A 19,895-nucleotide genomic window follows, 5' to 3' on the forward strand; every position below is an offset into this window, starting at 1 on the left:
AAACTCTCCTGAAAATTTGAATGGGCTTATGATGGTTATGTTTCTGTGTTCCAATTACTGCACCTCAGTTTCCTCAAGAAAGTAATAACTTTAAAATGTCTATTCTACATTAAGAAAAGTCAGTGCGAAAACAACTCGGAGCTGAAATTAAGCACAAATATCTTTAATTCAACTAGTCCTAAATTAGACAGCTTTAGATTCCACTTAAACCTGAACAGGAACAATCCTGTACACACATAACAATGAATCTTATAGAACCCATAGCTACTGCATTAGTCATTTAGACAGCTGGTTACTAATATTAAACTTTAAAAATAACAGGAAAAAAGTCAGTAAGAGCATGTTAGCTAAGCCCATACAAAGCCAGTAGAAAGCAGAGAAGTTTTTTTAAAAAAACTTGGAAATGGAGACAAATTTTCAAGAAACACTCTATAAAATAGTGAAAAATATTACAGTATTAAAATCAGTTTTTAAAAATCAGTTTAAAAATAATCTTTTTATGATTAAAAAAGATTTATTATCTCTTTATTTATTTTTATTTATTATCTAGTACTCCTGCATACTAGGACACTAGTACTGCCAGTTTTATTTGCTCCTCAGGTCAGTTTCCCCTTCCAAAGAGTAAATTTCTCGAACACTGAACAACAGCAGTAAAACTTCTGGAAAAGAGAATGTGACGAGGGAAAAAGAGAAGTTGAATAAAAATCCAAGATGACGCAGGCTGAGTTCAAGTATTATATACAGTTACAAAACAGTCATTAATATGTACAAGACAGACCAGCTTCAATAAGTTAAGTGAAATACTTTACAGCCTCTGTCCTCTGCCTTTCGCTTATTGCCATGCCCCTTTGATGACACAAACAGTGAGCAGACAAATACAAAGTCTGCTTTCTCTCATGTGTAGAGCATGTGTAGTTGCATGTGTACATGCTCTTGTATTTAAAAACAGCAGCAAAACCAGTACACAGTTTCTTTCAGACAGCTAAGAGATTTTACTAGTTCTAAGTCTGCCTCAGTAAAAAAAAAATATTCTGGGATCCAAAAGCACTAGCTGTTAAACAAAGTATGTTGTTATCACCATCAACTATTTTTAAACTGAGCAGAAAACAGTAATTTCTAGCTAAGGTAGCAATTTCTACATATCAATATTTCAATTAGTTTCCCAGCATGCTAAGACTTCAGAAAGAACAGTATCAACCAAAAGCAAACAAAAATAGCTGCCTGCCTTGTGATATCACAATCACAGTCTGGGAGATCTGAATCCACACTGCCGTCCTCCGCCATCCTCACACCACGCAAGTCCTCCGCCACCACCATGAAATTTTCCAGCATTAAAAAGAAGAACTTCCACTCCAAAAGCCTGGAAACACTGCTTTGGGCGGGGGAAGAAAAGGGGACACACTTCTCTTTGCTGGAGAGTACTGTACAGAAACTGTTGCACGCCAAACAAATGCTAGCAGCCGTTGCTTGATAACATGAGACTGAATGGTGACAAGTGGTCATGTTTCTAAATAAAACTTGCATTCATCAACATGTGCCAGGCTTGATCTCCAGGAATGTGGACCGTGAGTGCTAGGGGAAGGGATGAAAACACACGTAAAACAAAGTCGTCTTTGCAAAGCCTGAGCAGTTGCAGCAATAGCACTGCTTCCTGGCCGTAAACATCTGTAACATTTTTTGCACCAGACTGACATATCAGAACAATTCATCTGAAAGGATGAAAATGTTCTGGAAGGACAGAAACAGATGCAGAGATACAACTACCTTTCTGCAGCTGTCTCAGAATGCTCAGCTCCTCAGAATGAAGAGGCAATTGAAAAAAGTGGGTAAGGAAACAGAATGTGAGAAAGAACGAAAGAGGGTTTTACAGGTAAATGGAGAAGATCCATTGCACAGCAAAAAATCAACAGGTAAAGATTCAGACTGGATGCATGTTACCATGCTATATTACTAAAGCATTTTCATAGACCCCTTCCTATTTGTTCACAGCTGTATGAAACAAACCACTAAGAAAAATGCTCCAGGCAAGGAATGGCTGTAGCTTTGCAGAAAACCATGCAGGCTCTAATAATTTATTAATGCTGTCAGGGATCCAGAATATGAAAAGACGTGTTTCATTCCTAACACCAGAACAATTAATCTGCATTTACTATCTGAGTGCAGCCAAAATCATGTTATATGACACATTCCAAACTCCAAAACATCATGACAGGAAACACCCCAATATATAACTACATATTCTAAAGACCCTCTGGAGCCTTCTAAAAATTATCTTGGGGGATGCAAACCCTTTTGTCCAGTGGTACTTAGACACCAATACAAGTACTTTGTACATAATTAATCAATAACTTGGGCTTTAACTGCTATTAGCCTAAGATACAGCTGAACTAGCAAAAATTCTACAACCTAGCATCAAAACTCTCCAAAATTTACTTCCCAACCTCAGCAATGCAACGTTCAAACTCTGCAGAGTTTTTTCACTTCAATAAGAACTGGAAGGGAAAGGTTTATATGTTTAATTGCATACAATAGTGCTGAGCATGCTAGCTGAGAAGGCTAAGTTGAAATGATCTGGAAATAAAAGTAAATAAAATTTTTACATGAATTAGTTTAGAACTAGGACTTGACACCCTGTTTCATGATAACAGAATGAGAAAGTTCAAGTGTATAATATTGTAGTTTATATCTTCCCAGCCCAAGAATGATACAGAATCCTGAACCCTTACCTGTCCCTATAGATGACACTAACCTCTAATACTGAATAGACAATACAGATCTTTTAAAGGTGTGTTTTTAGTTTCTGAATGCAACCACTTTTCACTATAAATTTCCTGAAGGTGTTTTTCGAACATTTGTCTGAGCAGGTGTTTTCAAAACACAAACACAAAAATATGGCAAATATACTTTATGTTCAACAACTGGTAATGCATCACATCCTCTGAAACCAGCAGGCTCCTCGACCGTAATACTCCACTTCCTGACTTAATTGTTCTGTAAGAAATATACGGTGTTCATTACTTTAAAATGAATCACTGTGAAAGGAGCTGGAGCCACCAGAATGCTTCTGCTTACATAAAATTTACTGCTCCCATGCTTATGGGTTTCAGAGTAGGAATGCAGTAAAACCATATGAAAAAAGAATGGATGAAAAAGACAGTAAGTACTGAAACAAATAAACCAGTTTCTTCACATATCAAATAACAATCATGTATTTCTTTAAGTTACAAAAATTAAATTACAAAAGTTTCTTTAAGTTACGAAATATATTTTTGACTTTAAGTAAAATGAATCTTTAAGCCCAATGTGTGGATATCTACCTGCAGTTACTCTTCTCCATCAGTGAAAAAATAATCAGGCAGAAAAACTAAGACTTAATTTTGGAACTGCTCTTCTTGAAATCCAAAACTACAAATGCACTGTTTTGATTCCTCTGCCAAGAATTTTGTAGAAAAACTACATTTGCATCCAGTTTTAAGCATTCATCTGAAGTATGACAGTACTGGAGCAAGGATCACTATATATGACTGCAACTGATTCTATGTCATTCTAGCAGAGAGTGTTTTGAATTGACTCTTTTGAAGAAATGAGGTCAGGGACTGTAAAGTAAAACAGGAAGGTGAATTTCACAGAAATGTGTTGATGGTTAAGAATAAACCCATTTCACAGTTAATGATAAAAAGGCAGACAATAAAAAGATTTTAAATTCATTGCATCCAGCGTACTAATCTGCCCCACATAGCACGTAGAAACAAAATAACTGTTTTACCTGGCTGCAATAAGATCCAGAAGATGTTGCCACCTGTCATTGATCTTCCCAAGTTTGTACTCGATCTCTGATGCCTTACTCTCATGGCTGGCTTTAGCAAGTCGCTCTCCCATTTGCTGGAGCTGGATTTTATTCTTCTGGGCTACAGCAATTTCCTCTTGATAATCCTGGACAGGAAAGACCAATCAGAAGTCAGAGTGCTTATTCTGAATACACTCAGCTTTACACTACTACAGGAACCATATAAAAATACAAGTGAATGTTGTAGTTTTGGTGATTGGTACAGTGGAGAGACAACCCCATAAATATTAGATATATAAGTGCAAACAACTGTATCAGAACAATGAAAAAAAAAGAAAAACCAAAAAACCCTGAAAAAAAAAGCACAACTTCTATAAATATATCTGCTATAGTTAAACTCATTACAGGCAATTCTGACTGGGTGTTTAGTAAAGCATTCAGATGCCTTTGGCTTTGCATTCACTAATTTTCTGGTATCCTGGGAGGTCCTACCACAAGACAGACAGGAGAGAAGAACACAAACACACAGTCTTACTGGAACTTCTGAACTTCAGTGTAAGGTAAAACCTCCATTTCAGCTAATTCAGTATTCTCTTTGCAACACAAAACAAGTAAGCAGTTAAAGAAGATTATGGAAGCATACATGCACTGCACTGTACCTTTTTAAGTTTCTCAATCATTTCTTCTATGAGGATGTCGCCATTTTGAGAAACCTTACTTTCCATTTGTGTCAGCCACTCACAGAGCTCCTTGTTCTTCTCACTGAAGACAGCCCACTCATTCAGTCTCTCACTAACTTGTTGTCGACGTAAGGAGACCTTAAAACATTTGCGGGCAGTAAACAAAACCAAAATAGTAAATGCATTTAAGAGATGCTTGAAACACTTTGTGCCTCAATGTGAGCCCCTCTGGCCCTGCCAAAGTGTTCCAGACACTTACTTGCCAGTAAAACAATCTGGAGTTGTACTGAAAAAACTTGGTGCGACTCTATGAGTTTAGAGGTAAGTGCTAATTGCAGGTTTCCTGTTAGCTACATCCTATGCAACAGAGAGAGGCATCCAAGTGTCACGCTTAGTAAGCTGTCAATATCTTGTTTTATGATGTCTCTAACCCAAAAGTTTCATTAGAAGATAAAAAAAAACCTCTTAGAACTTCTGCTCACCTTCAAAATGGTATAAAGTATATTAATAGCTGCTTTTTAGTCTAAGAGATTAAATTAAAAAGGAAGATATAAATGCCTGACCAAAGCAAAAAGAGGTATATAAATAGCATAGGCCAGACTCCAAAAGACTGTGTAATTTGTGCATGAGCATGATTTGTAAGTACAAAGTTAAATCAAAGATACACTATATTTTGCATAAGCAATTTTCTACTTGAGTCCCAATACACTCATTTCACAGACGACTATTTCTCCTTAGTGGGCATGACACCTTGAGAGATTCCGAAGGACTGCAGTGTGCCCTGACAGGAAAAAAGAGGCATAAAACATCAAAAAGACAAATGCTGCAGTAAATACAGGCGGAAGGAAAACATTGCTATGTTTAAGAAATTACTATAGCAGTGGTACCATCTCAGACTACGAATAGTAGCAGACAGACGAAGATGGACACTGAAATCAAAATAGCAGCAGAGGGTGAGCAGTAGAGTCATCTCTCCAGTTTAAGACATTTTTACAGCTACTTACTTCCACCCCATTGTAATCTGCACTGTTTCTGACTTTATATCAGCATTTCAGCTGAGATGATGAAGACCGCACCTGCGCCTTCATAAACAGAAGTGATGTGTTCTTTAACTACCACGTTAGGTTTAACAGGCGCATACACACGATCTCACATTTCCTTTTTGCGGTTCTAAGCTTGATGGCAGCTTTCCAGAAATAAGCAACAGTTGAACAAAGTGTTGCACTGTTACATCCTGAAACATTCAGTATGCACAAAACTGAGATAAAATTCATATACTTGGCTCCCTCCTTTACCATAAGCATACATGCAGTGACTGCACAGTAGTTTAGATGTATCTACCGTTGGCTCATTCAAATACAACTAACTCATAACAAGGTCCTGCTGTTAACTGTGAAGCATTTTTCCCACTTTGTTTTTGAAGCCTTCACAGGTACCTTACATGAGGTGACTGTTTCAAAGTTATACCTGTTGTATCGGTTATATCTGTTATTCAAAGTTATACTGGTATATCTAGACTGCAATGTCTACTGAACCACAGAAATAACGTAAAGATAATAACAAAAGATAATCTGAAAAGCTGGGTGAGGGAGACTCCACTACTTGGATTTCTAAATGCAAAATGGAGGCAAGAAACACACTAACAGCACGATGCACCTGAAAAATCAAACAATACTCTTCAGCTCATTTTGCAGCCAAGAAAGCCACCCTCAGACTAAGAGAAATGCAGGGACCAATATCTGAAGAAGCAGAAGCTATCAGCAGGACTGACGGTACAATACAGTAATGTTGAGCAGGGAGAGGACATCCTTTCTGAGCGCAGCACCTCTACTACTTCTGTGTTTTCCCCAGCCAGCCATGCTACAGTCCCACACCACACAGCATGATTTTTTTGTTGGTTTTTCAAGGCTGCTTAAGTATGACCTCATGGCCATGATAAAATTCAAGAGATCTAGAAAACACTAGCAGTAACTAAAGGAAGCGTTTCAACAGATGTTTTTCCCCATTCACCAAGAGTTTGATTTTGAATCTGAGTGTGCCTACATGCATCTTTTCTAAAAGTTGCCACTTGCATTCAATTTTTCTCCGAACCGTTTTGTAGCCTGCATACTCGATTCGGTGCTGAGTACTATACTTGCCTGGTGGCACAGCTCCTCCCACTGTCTGTGCAGAAGCTCTATGCGCTCACTGAGGATTGAGATATCATCTGCACTGATATATATAGACAGGGTCTCCTTCAGCAGAGAGAGGTGTGCAAGGTCATCTGTCCATCCTTCAACAGCATTCTCTAACTCCTTAAAAGACGCACACAAGGAAAAAGGACTAGTTTGCTAACAAATAAAAATTTGAATGTCTTGATGAAGCACAAAACGAAGCATTGTTATCTCACTGAATTAAGGTTGTATCTGAGCAGACCCACCATTTCAAGTGGACTGTTTCAGCCCCATTTAAAAGAAAAAGAAAAAAACAACCCCATGTGTACCAATATTTTCAGAGCTAGGAGAAAGGTAACTCCCCAACAGAGAGTGATACGTCAGCCTTGCAACAAGTAGTCACAAACTAATATACTACTCAAATATCTCTGGAGTTCAAAGGTACTTGAGAATTCCAAGTATTGGTTTGGACTTCTCTGTGTTGAAAATATTTTCAAGTTGTAATCCATTTCCCAAGTGCAAAGAATATAGAATAAAAGTGTTATCTAAGATCTCCCACAGAAATCTCACCTTAAAAAAAAAAAAAGCACTGAAGCAACAGTTTAGGTACCCTGAGTTTAAATTTGAAGTTGGAATTTCTATAATTAAAACACACCAGTATTTAGTGCTTCTACAGTACTTTTCAGACCCTGTTCTGATCTCACTTTGATCAGATCTATATTTACCCTGCAGGATTTGCATTATAGTCAGGTCACTCAGGTATTATGCTATCCAAATGTTACATGGATAGTTTCTTGTCACAGGGATGACTGACTGGTTTGCACAGTCAGTAATGCGAAGCCTATTAGCAATGGAAGAGGTTACTGCACAAAGGCAGGCAAAGATGAGACAACAGTCAACAGAGAACAAGTGGTTTACCTTGCAACGAATCTGCTCTGCATGCAACTCATCATGGTGTTCTGGCAAAGGCTGAGAAAGCTTTTTTTTGAATGATCTTAGCTTCTCCAGGGAGTCTCCTATGCCCTTTTCAGATTTTTCCCAGTCCTGAAGGCAGAAAGTTTATTAGACTTCAATTCAGATCTGGATTATACTTTTGTCAGTTCATTTGCCTAATCAACCACTGAACAGTGAAAACTTTTTCATAATCATAACATGCCCTGAAATCTCCCTCTAAATAATACCCATAATCTCAGGGCTTGAGTCATGTGTACAACTGTATCAAATTTTTTGTGTGTAGGTCTCTGCTAGTAGAAATACATAAGCCAAAACCTCCTGTTATAACATCGTCTAGTTCCAACTCCATCTTTTCAGAAAAGGTTCTCCCTGCCAAAATTATATTCCACTTCCTTTCTTGAATGCTTGTATTAAACACCACTGTTCTTTGAAAAAAGCTCCTTTCAGGTTCATTAATCTCCAGAACAAAAAGAAGTGGTTGGGGATACTGCAAATTCAGGATTGAAGTACCTGCAGTTTCTCCTCGAAATTATGATTCTAGCAGCTACACCCAGCTTTAGAGTTTGTACACTTTCCAAAATTTTAAATGTGTCCAATGCAATCAAACTATACCAATCGTCACGTGACAGTATGGTTTTATCTGCCTCAACTGCTTGTTAAAGCCTATTAAAAAGGTACCCACAGACAGAAAGATCTCTAATAAGGCAGTCAACCCATAAACAGTGCCAGTTGTTAGATACCAGAAAATATGGAAGTTGTTTCTCTTAGTTTCTGTTTCAGGATATTCCCCTTCTACCACTGCCTTTGTATTTCTCTCCTTCCATCTTTTTTCCATTCTATGCCAGTATTTCATCATCATCTTCAGGATGGAGAAATGCAAACAACAGGTTTTGCAAAAAAACCCTCTCTTTAGTGTCATCTTTATTCTCTCCCTAGTAAGTAATATAACCTTACATGACAATAGCCTGTGATGTTCTTAATGCAACACAAACTCTTCTAGAATATATACTTGTGCTTCCCATTTGGTCAGAAGACCACTAAAAAGTGATGTATTTAAGTGCAAGACAGCATAATGTAATGAAGGTTTGGTATCTGTGAGACCATTTATGCAATTTGCATGGTAATTTCCCTAGTTCCTCACCCTCAAGCATTGTTTCATACTTTCACTGAGACAAAATACCACAGAACCTGTAGTCCCCCTAGACAACAGCTTTCACGACTAAAATGTCTTGACATAATTCCCCTACAAAAAGCCGAGGTATGAGGAATAAGGCTGAAAGAGGAAGAAAAATTTACTTACCTGAACTCTTCCAAAACAGTATTTAGTTTCCTTGCACTGCTTTTCTTCTTGCTATTTACAAAGCTAAAGTGTCTGTAATTCTGTAATTCTGTTAGACCTCTGAAACTATTCTAAAAGCACTTGCCCTATTCTATTAATCCAATTTTCATTATCCTCCCTAGAATGAATAAAAGGCAAACCAAACAGGCAAAATTTAGATTCCAGCCTATCATCTTCAGTACTTAAGGCGAAGTTAGCAGGCATTCTGGACATGGTTTACATCAAAATAAAGTTCAAGGCTCCCTTCTTCAGATTACAGAAGTTTATCTAAACTAGCAAATACTCAAGTCACTGGAAGAAAACACAGACTACTACATTGCTAGAAAGGTCTTGACATTAGCATGTAGAAGGAATAAGGCAGGTCTAATTTTCAATAATGTATGTATAAAAATTAACCAGCCATGTGCAAAATAAAATACATTTTTGCTCTAAGTTGAAAACAGGACTGGTAGTAATATCCTTTATTGGCAGTGTTGTGGAAATACCAATTAAAAGATATCAATGAACATACAAGTCTGCTGTGAAGTACTACCACTCCTAGTTTCAGAGGTGGTAAAATGAAATTGTGAGCTCATGTAGCATATATGCAATTCCTGTATTTGTGCTTATCCCTTAAGAACACTTTTCTTCAACACGGTGCAGAGTGAGAAACTATGAACTTGCTGAAGAAGTACAGAAGAAATCACACACTCACTTTCAGTAGTAAAGCAAGCTGTTTCTTTTGTTGTTCCAGTTGGGTGCTAGCTATCTTCCAGCGCTCCTGAATCTCTGTAAGCTCTGTCTGCAGGGCTGCCTCAGCTCCGCTGTCAGCAGAGAGCAGCAGTTGCTTCCCAGCTTCCACAGTGAGGATGTAACTCCCTTGCTGCCTTAGGAGAACTTTCTCTTTAAGCTGAAAATATTAAGAGTTTTCTGTCAGCTTTGTCTTTTTAATTACAATTAGCAATTCAGTATAATTCATTCTCAAGCCCGTACTTCAACTGATTGCATACCTTGGCTTAAGCATGAGCTACTGCCCATGCTTTACTCTAACCATTTCACAATCATTTACTGCAGCAGACCTTTGGAAAATTTCTCCAAGGAGATAAAGACATGAAAGACTTCTTTCTCCCCATTAATATCAGTATCTCAATTGCTCTTAAAGAGAAATAGTTCCTTTAGAGCTTATTATGCTTATAAGTTTTATTATTATATGTATCTTCCAGCCAAAAAAGCTTGAAGACACCAAGCTATTAAATCAATACTGTTAACCTCACGTGAAGACGGACACTCAAGGTATCCTTTTTTGTTAGCTAGAATACACTCCTCAAGCAGAACATCACTGTTTTTTTTTCAACAGTTTCAGTGTGACATTAGCTACAAAGCAGAACCAGAAGTGAACAAGGCTCAAAGGAGAGGGCCCAATAAGTTCTCTGTCACATGTTCTTTATGAACTCCAACTTTGTTTCCATCACACTGCTGCTTCTGAGGCTATGCCAATTCCAAAGAAGAACCAACAACCAATACTGCTTTCTGTAAAGCAGTCAGTCTGAACCTAATATATTTTAAAGAATGTTTTAAACGATGAAAGCTGTAAAAAAGGCAGGGATTTTTTCCTCTGTCTTGAAACACACTGGACATACCTGCACTTCATCCAGCAGCGCTCTGACTTGCTGCAATGGGATGGGAATGTTGCCCAGACCACTCACTGGGTGACAGGATATTTCCACCAGCCACTTGCGCAGCTTCTCTGCCATCTCCCTATAGCGTTGCCACTGGTGAATCTGGCTGTCAATGATCCCCCTCCTCTGCTGTGCCCGGCGAATTACTCCTTGCCATTGATTACTTAGAAGAGTCAGCTTCATATTAAATTCATCCCTATTATAAATAGATAAATAAAAATATATAGTAACCTTCATACTTTGATTTATTTGTTTAATGAAATAAACACACACACAGAGACACAAAACTTTTCTGCCTTCTCCCCAGAAATATACAAAGAAAACCCACAGGTTTTGCCAGTTTAGATTAGCCAAATTCATAGTAAAACATGGAGATTTCTCAATTCATCCCCAGATTTACTACTGAGCTCAAAACAGGCAAAGTCAATGCATATGCACAAGTGTGAAGCCCCTAGTGGTTCACCGATTTTCATTCATTTGATCACAAGTGTTTAAGATAAAATCTCAGACAGCAATGAATTTCTATTCCATCACATTTAGGCTGCTGGTGTTCTTAAATGGCAGTAGGGAATCCTCTTGTTAGAGGCAAATCCCCAACTGGCATAAATCAAGTGTAACTCACTAAATCTGTCACTGCAGTTTCCTTTGGTGAAAGTGACATTTTGGAAGTACATCAAAGTAAACATATATGTAACATGTCTGATAACCCAAGACAAATCTTTGTCAGAAAAGCAGCCTCAGGGCTTTTGTATTCCCAAATGCATTCACACATTCATGTACCCCATAGCATCCTAAAGAACAGTCTTATTTAAGAACTTGCTAATTAATAACCACAGTGATAGTAACTTCTACCTCAGAAAAGCATGATCTGAACACTGACATCTGCTACCTTCTCTGTTTGGAAGTCCCCCTCTAGTCTAAGAATTCCTTCACATAACCAGCAGCAGCAACAACACGGGAATGTCTACCTGTCATCCACCTGTCCTTGTTCTAGGAGGTGCTGCCCATCAGAGATAATTGAATGCAAAATCTGCTGGCGGCTGAACATCTCTGCTTGGAATAGCTGTTGTACAGGAGACAAGGACATTAAAACAAGATCTTACATTTTAATTCTATCTGTAGGCACTGGTAAAAATGACTTTTCATGTATTTAACCTCATTTCAAATCAATTCAGTAGGAGTTTTGTCATGAACTTAAATTAAAACACATTTGAAAATCTCATTGCTGGAATTACTTGCTACTTCCAGTCATTATTATTAGTTCATTGAGGTTTAGAAAAACTATTAAAAAGCTAAATAATATCAACAGGAGCTAGGTTTTATATCTCTGATTACAATTGTGTGGTTGGCACAAAATTTACAACAAAATCCAGATAGAGTATTCCATGGACAGACAGGGCCCTTTTTATTTTCTGACGTGTTTAGGAATATTATAGTCCTTTGCCTTGTTAAACTGAGTTCATGCGCAGATGTGTGTGACAGTATTATACAAACTTCTAATACAATTTTACACTGTCAATAGAACTTTAAAAGAAATGGTCAGCCAATTGTAGGAGCTAGAGATCAATTTTCCACTTTCAATTCTTCTAATTTATTTTCCAATTTTCACCATCAGTCACAATAAACTTTCACAATACTCTTAAAACTCCCTTATTACTTAAATGTTACTTAAGATAAAAATTTACCTAAGTACTACTTAAGCAAAGATGACTTAAATATATACTACTTAAGTTTATTTTTAAAAATGTCTTTTCTTTTAGTAATGGACCACATCTCTAGGTAAGGTTGTTCAGGAATATAATTATGCTGCTGAAGGTACACCCAGGCATCAGCTCAGGACTAGACCCACTCCATGTTCACAACTTTTTCAGAGACATTAAATGAGAAAGTACACTGGTATGAAGTTTGAGATCTTTTTTTCTTTCGTTAGGGATGGTGTCTGCAGTTGACAGAAGTTCACTCTTGCCTGAACTGAGAGTCACTATTCCTCAAATCCAGATACACCCCTGTTACATGGCTTCACACCAGCTCAAATTGTGATGTACATCTGCATCTGCAACTGCCAGCAAAATACCCACTGGCATGTGCACAATTAAATCCCTCGAGCACATTGTATGTAGCTTAGGCCTTCCAGACTTTCAAAATGAGGTTTTACCTCTCTGAATCACTGAGTTTATTTTGAAAATGTTACCCAGGTCATAAATTTTCCCATAGAAAGAAATAGTGTCGTCTAATTTCCTTGCAGAAGTATTTGATAGTGTTCTTTGAATACCTTAGCTCTTATGAACGACTGAGCCTGAACCAGAGAGCAACTAATTGCTCTATTATCTCATGAACAAAACCACAATACTGTGGGGTTGAGAGTTTCAGAAAGATGAGCAAGAAGGCTGAAATTTTACATCCTGTCACATCTATTTCTGTCAAGTTAGAGGGCATGGATGAAGCACAGGAGGCAACAGCATCTACCAGCATTGCTGGCAGATCGAGGCTAAACAGAACACAACCGGTTAAAAAAAATAAAAACCACCAAAACCCAACAAAACCAAAACCCCAAAAGCAACAATTTTAATATTTTTTAAGAGGACAGGTGAAACTAAAGCTTATCAAGCACAAGGAGGTGCTTAGAGTGGAGGAGCTCAAGCCCTACCCAAAAGGAGAGACATTTCTGTCAACAACCACTTTCTTTCCGCCTGCACATTGTCTCTGTACATAAGAGGGATACTCTGTTATGTGGGACCACTTGCCACCCTAATTTCTTCTTATATGTACATTGCTATGAATCACAGAAGTAGGACTTCAAAGGAGGAGGAAAGGAGGGCAGGTGTTGGAATGCACAATACCAGCGCACTGGAAAAAAAATCAGTAATTGAGTTGGCAAGAAACTTGCCCTTCCCCTGCCAGCACTTTCTCAAATGCTCGTCTTGGTGCATTCCCACTGCGCGGGAGTCCCAAGCAATGTACCAGGCTTACAGATAGATATCTGGAGAATTGCGCAAGAATGACTACAAGATTGTCCTGACAGACTTATCTGATGCAGATGCCAGTGTTAGTGCATGATATTTGAAAAAGGTATCACCTCCACATTGCTGGTTTGTAGATTTCGGTGGGAAGTTATTTCTAAATAAGGCCACTGAGGTAGCGGGGTCCTCTTTGAATAAACACCAGCAGCTATGAGTCAGCATTGGAAAGCTGATAACAGAGCTGGAGGCATTTCAATATCCATTCTGGGAATGCATGTGGAAACAGAATATTTTCTCATTATCTTCAAAAATAAAAGCAAAACAATCTGGAAATTAATCTTAAGAAGTTTAGATATGACTCTCTCAGTTGTGAGGAGTAGAAAGAAAATTCTTCATGAGTATCATGAGACACTGCAAAGAACATTGAGTACTGAATACATTTAGATGATATAAAGTGGCAAAAAGCTTTAGGTAAAAAAAAAGATGCAGTTTACAACATTTTCTTAGGATGAATTGCAGTATTTAGAAAATCAGACACTAGTCCTCTAAATTCTGAGAGATGACCTTATAGCTGTAATAAAAAACCTTCAACAGAATGCCTGAGTAACATTCATCTGAGCTAACTGCTCAGATCAAGGTTTCAGGAGAGAATTAAACTGAGATCTCAAGACAATTGAATGGAAGAAGATTGCTGTTAACCCCTTTCAAAAAATTACCACTATGACTGGACACAACAACAGTAGGAAATTATCCACTTAGACAGTAACGATTTCTGGACATTCAAATCTCAAAGACCTGAGATGCCTCAATTTACAAAGACACTGTTAATGCTGGCAGCACTGACAGGAAATGAAATGGACGACATTTGGGAAAGCAAAGGCAGTTAAATGCTAAAGCAAATGTGCGCTAAAGGAAGCAAAAACGATTGTGAATTACTTTCTGCTATCAGACATTCATTCAAACACACTTCTGCGTGATACAAGGCAAGAAAGGGGGAAGGACATGACTCTCCCGATGATCTGGCCTGACTCTATGGGTAGGTCAGCTGAAAAAGTTGTGGGAACTGAAACTACTGAGGCCACATGGGAGCTTTGGTATGAAAATTGACTCGTCTTAGTTGATCTTTACCAGGATTCTTGGCAGTAACAATATGGGTGGAGAAAAAATATGCATCACTTGACTTCACTGAAGAATCATAAAGGCACCCTCTAGTAAAAACTCTGAATCAGTTTTTCCCTGCAGCAAAAGCTGGGCTAGTTCTTGATTTGTTACAAACAGACAAATGACTCCAGCACACAGCAAAAATCAAATCCATTTGTTCTCCAACCAAATGTTACCAAATGGAGTTGTATAACTCAGTATTCGACAGAAGAGTCTTCCTTTAACATGCTCTTCAGATGCTGTAAATGTTGGCAATTTGATAAGAAATAAAACCAGAATAAACTGAAAGAACAGAGTTTTATCCAGTTAGGACTGAAAGGCAAAGGGCCAAGTTGCATGAGAATAGTTAGGATCTACAGGAAGACCAATAAAAACTTTGATTTCTGAGGTACAAACTAATCTGAAATAGACTAATATAGAGGACAAGCATTCACAGGAGTGGTGATACACTATACACAAATGCAGACACATACTCAGGTCCTTCCCCAAACCGGGTGTTATTGACATTTTTGCATGCTTCTGTTTTTAAGTTAAGATATGCTCAGATGGTGCAGGCAAATGTAATTAAATTCAAGGCACACTGTGTATATTTATGTATAAAAATTGTATGTATACTGTATGTATAAACAGTATATGTTGTGGTTATGTATAAATACACACGATAACTTGCCTCATGTGCCCTCTGTTGCTCTAAAAGGCTCTGGTAGTTTCCTGAAATCTCTGCTGCCATCTTCTGCTCAGTCTGAACTAATAAATCCATCCAAGTCTCACATTTCTCCAAGAAGGTCTGCTGTTGCAGCAAGAAAGACTGCAGCTTACTGAAAGAAAGATGGACTCAGGTAAGGTCTCCTCCTCTCACACACAGTGTCGAGTCTTGCAATAACTTTTCCAGCAGAATTCTAAATCAGATATTAACACTTTTCCCACTCAGCTGCCTTATTCAATTTATTTAGTCAACACTTTGAAAAGTAGTAGTCTTCCTCATTTCAAATTCTGTTAATTTGTGGCAAAACCAACATCTCGGCTCGCTGGCTTCACTCTTTACTTGTAAGTACACCAAAGAAAAGGAGCTTTGGTTAACTAAATATCTGAAACTTCTATATTCTGCAGAAGTTATACTTTCTAGCTGTTGTAATCTAACAAAAGTCTAAAACAAACTTTAACTGTCCCCACCTGAATCTTTCTGTAGTCTGAGATGAGATCAGAGACCAATGTCTGTTCAAGTTCTGCATCCTTTTGATTTCTTTATCACTCAGAGGAAGCCTGTAACCCAGCTCATTAAGACGGTCCAAATCCGGGGCCATGCTGCTGAATTTCAGCATCTGACTCTGCAACAAACAAACAAAGTTATAACTAGGAAGTTTGGTAATTACATTATTATAGACTGCAAAATTATGAACTAGCACTCTGTTAAATTTGGAATGGCCTTGGTTGCCGTCAAGTGGCAAGCAGTCCCTATGTCAGGGAAAAATTGCATTTCCAGTTTTCAGCCTCCGGTCCCAGACCAGGAGAAGACTTACATTCATGTTTAAACACGCACAGAGAAGTAAACTCAAATTGCACTGAGGTGTTTTGCTAAATTGGGGATTTACTGCTTGGAACTGCAAAAGTAGGCTAATGTCTGAAGCCGTAGGTCTACGTTGTCAAAAAAGTGAGACTTTTGCCTTGTTTCTTAGTCTGAATGCTAGGCTGGCAAATTGCCATTGAACTTATTCAACTTTTTATATTTTGTTTTTAATTTTGCAGTACAGAAATATCCAATTATCAATGTTAGGAAAATGTCCTGTTTTTTAGCAAGCCCGAAGTTGTGTTAGGTACATAGTTAATCCTGATAGAAAAATAATGGAAGGTTAAAATGAAAAAGACAGCCTAGGTGGCAAAGTTCTTCAACTTCCTGTCAGGGCCTCTGAAAGAAGAGGAGAGAAAAAAGCCTAACAAAAAGAAAGAGTGAAAGAGCTCAAATGGAGGTCATATGGTCCCAGTACGAATTTTTCTTCATTATATCAAGATCCCCCAAATGAATAGATGACTTCATCCCCAAACTAAATACCACTGAGGCAGGAATTGCATAAATTCAAAAAAAGTTCAGAGGAAGCAAGATGAAGGAATTCTCCAAAAACTGTTAAAGTTTCCATTCCCATTTTGATTTGATATTAATTTTATTCTAAACAGTTTGCCTGTCCTTTTCTTCTTTACTCAGGGGCAAAGTAATATGGACAATCACACCTTGACTGCCATCAAATTTCGAAGTACTCAGGCATACCCTGTACTACAAATAACTAGGCTAACAGAAAAAAAAATCAACATTTTCTGCATTTATTACTCACCTTGAGTTCCTCCATTCTACTCTGTATTGCTGTGAGATCAGATGAGTGGCTGGGATCCTGTCCCTTCAATATTTCTTCTGCTTCTGTTATCCAGGCCTCAAGGACTTGCAGATTCTCGGCAAAGGTTTGATAGTCCAGCACTCCAGCCTTGAACAGAAAAGGACCCACAGTTTTAGAACATCAGTCACATAGCATCTGTATTGACATTATACTCTGGTTTATTCTCATTATAGACGTGCGAACGGCTGTACAGGCTAGAAGCAATTGTAACTGCTGCTTTGCTCTTAGACTGTGGAATTATGGCGATTTTTAAATGTTAGAACAGAGGATTTTTGGTCATACCAAAAAGGCAATGCCAACAAAGTGCATAAATATCTCCTTGCCTTGAAACAGATAATGTTCTCTAACTTCCTTTAACGAAATTAACTCTTCTGCTTAATTTGTTGTCAGCAAAGAGAACCTCTAGTTGCTATTATTACAAAATGAAATGAACAACTTCTCTTACGTTTTGTTTCCTCACAGCACAATGATGCCATAAGCACAGTCTCGACAATGCTGGGTTTCTTCAGTAAATCTGCTTGTCACCCAAACAGAAGCCACTACCTTTGCTGCTTTCTCACCCATATACTTTCCTGTGGAACATATTCTGCCATTCCGTTTTTTGCTCTTTAGTCAGTGGTAACACAAGCAATTAACAACATCTCCTGAACATGCTTTGACACAAATGGTGTCAGTCTGGTAACTGATATTAAGAGGAACTATAAAAATAAATTCTACACAATTATTCAGAATCTCTCATTTGTTTTACTACTAAAGAACTAGCTGGGAAAGAAGGGTTGTCTTCAGGGGAGCAGTAGCTGTGGATCCAGCTGTTAGCGCTATTGCTGTCCACAGAAACCACGGTGCCCTTGGCATTCCAGATACACGCTTTCCTCCATGAGGTTTTCTATCCTTTTCCCAGAATTTAGACTTTCTTACAAGGTCTCTATGCTGGAACTGAGCATATTTTCTACTCTCAGCATTAGCTTCCAGGAAAGTCTAGGAAATGCTGATAAACAGGTAACAACCCTCTTTTCCCAGGCAGTTTTAGCTCATTTATGTGTTTTCAGGTACCACAGGATGATTAAATTCAAGGACTGAACACACTCTCTGCATACTTGAAGTACAGTTTGTTGCTTGCAGAGAGCTTGTTCTAGGGTTGACAGATTCTGGTTCAAAGAAAGATGATCAGACTGTATAGCTGCTGCTGCTGAAGCATCCACTTGGCTTTTTAGCTCCTCTCCCACTTCTTGAAGAACAACCAGTGACTCCTGTGCTCTCTTCAGATCCGTGAGTACATCCTGTGGCAACACAATGAATAAAGATATGAATAGTTAACCTGACACTCTGCTGTTGTCATCCTCCAGATTTAAAAGAGGAATGAAATGACCAAACTCCACCACTATATGAAAAACTTACATTTACTACTGTATTTCAGTGCCAAAGTGTCTACTCACACTCTGTATGAAAAGGAAATGATGTGCAGAATAAAAAAAATTCAGAGTACCTGTGCACAAAGGCACAGAAAGAAGTGACTGCTCAGCTACCTTGGAGCAAGACAGAGTTACTGATGAAGCAATAATTGTTGAAAGAAACCTTTTGCATCTACTGACATGCTGGTCCTAAGCAGTGGCAGCCCTCACTGTGGGTCGATTCAGGTCTGACTAGACCTTCCCTTTTTTTCCTGCTATGAATTACCAGGACAGATGAAAAAATAATTTTTGTAAATGGCCTAACATAATGGCTAAAGAATGGGATGTCGGGAAATGAAGAAACTACTCGAACTAAACAATCTGAATTGCCAGTCCAGATGACCATGGCAGCAAATGCTCGAAAAGCTTAATAATGTGTTCATTTTTCTCCTTGCAATTGTTTTGTTTACACCAAGACAATAAACGTTTTAGGTTTTTTGTCAGTAACACTTCAGATTAACTTAAACTCAAAAGAACCAAAAACATAACCACAGATAGGAGACAGATAAACTATCCTGCTGCCTTGAGATAGTCTTGAAAAGGGAAGAATATCAAGGTTTCAGAGTGAATGGTGCCCTTCCATAAGGAAGGCCCAGTGTCTTTTCATGCAAAAGAAGTAAAAAGCCTTGACTGGTGGGAATATAGTCGAAGGAACCTGTGTTTCTTTTTATTATAAGGAACTCAATACATTTGCTGGAGTTATTTCCCTAAGCAGGAATCCCTTTGATAAGCAGGGATTTAAGACTGAATCAGATGATATAATTTATCACCTTCTCCAGAAAGATGACTTCAGGTACAAGCTTTTGAAACAACAGAACAACAAGTAATGCAGGGATCACATGAAAGGTATGAGAAACTCATGAGATTTGGGTAGCAGACGTAAAGCTGACTCTCCTGTGCCTGAGATGCATCGGTAAAAAGAAATGTGTTTGTATGCAAGTTTCCAATACAACAAGTATAGAGTTTAGTAATGGAGATCGTCTTTTGATTTTTAGCTTGCAGAGCTGTGAAAAACTGCAAAGTTTAACTGAACATACGTTGCAGTCCTGAATCCAAGTAGTAACTTCATCATCAGCAATGTCTTTGCTGGTAGCAGTCTTCAGGAGTTCATTGGCCTGGTCTTCCCGCTGCCGGACTGTGGAAGAGCACTGCTGGTAACAGTCCTTGTACCTCTGCCACAGCTGAAGGAGGCCCTTACTGGCACGCAGCTGCTCTGCAATCTCTTGCAGAAGGTTGTTCCACCTGGCAAAGAGATTGGAAGAATGATTGAAGCCTGGGAGTCCACAGGAACTATCCCTGCCCCTCTTCCTTTCTGCTGTTTCCTATGGTCTTTTGGCTTTTAAGAAATTTGGTAATAATCAAGAT

The 19,895-nt window shown here is 38.3% G+C and overlaps 1 protein-coding gene across 4 annotated transcripts in view; it reads right to left on the reverse strand.

Annotated features, from left to right (window-relative positions):
• SYNE1 (spectrin repeat containing nuclear envelope protein 1) overlaps positions 1-19,895 on the reverse strand; it is a 310,687-nt gene that overhangs the window by 34,684 nt on the left and 256,108 nt on the right. For 3 of the 4 annotated variants that reach the window (XM_064447054.1, XM_064447052.1, XM_064447053.1), the window contains 12 exons: positions 19,568-19,772; positions 18,177-18,359; positions 17,020-17,166; positions 15,866-16,020; positions 15,363-15,510; positions 11,540-11,634; positions 10,533-10,767; positions 9,608-9,802; positions 7,539-7,664; positions 6,606-6,761; positions 4,447-4,605; positions 3,767-3,933 (listed from right to left, as the gene is read on the reverse strand). In XM_064447054.1, coding sequence (XP_064303124.1) covers positions 3,767-3,933; positions 4,447-4,605; positions 6,606-6,761; positions 7,539-7,664; positions 9,608-9,802; positions 10,533-10,767; positions 11,540-11,634; positions 15,363-15,510; positions 15,866-16,020; positions 17,020-17,166; positions 18,177-18,359; positions 19,568-19,772 — 1,971 coding nt within the window. Of the gene's footprint in view, positions 1-1,215; positions 1,379-3,766; positions 3,934-4,446; positions 4,606-6,605; positions 6,762-7,538; positions 7,665-9,607; positions 9,803-10,532; positions 10,768-11,539; positions 11,635-15,362; positions 15,511-15,865; positions 16,021-17,019; positions 17,167-18,176; positions 18,360-19,567; positions 19,773-19,895 lie in introns of those variants that run through there. The other variant, XM_064447055.1, reaches the window with a different exon arrangement.

Source organism: Phalacrocorax carbo, chromosome 3 (assembly GCF_963921805.1).
Source record: "Phalacrocorax carbo chromosome 3, bPhaCar2.1, whole genome shotgun sequence".
Taxonomy (NCBI): domain Eukaryota; kingdom Metazoa; phylum Chordata; class Aves; order Suliformes; family Phalacrocoracidae; genus Phalacrocorax; species Phalacrocorax carbo.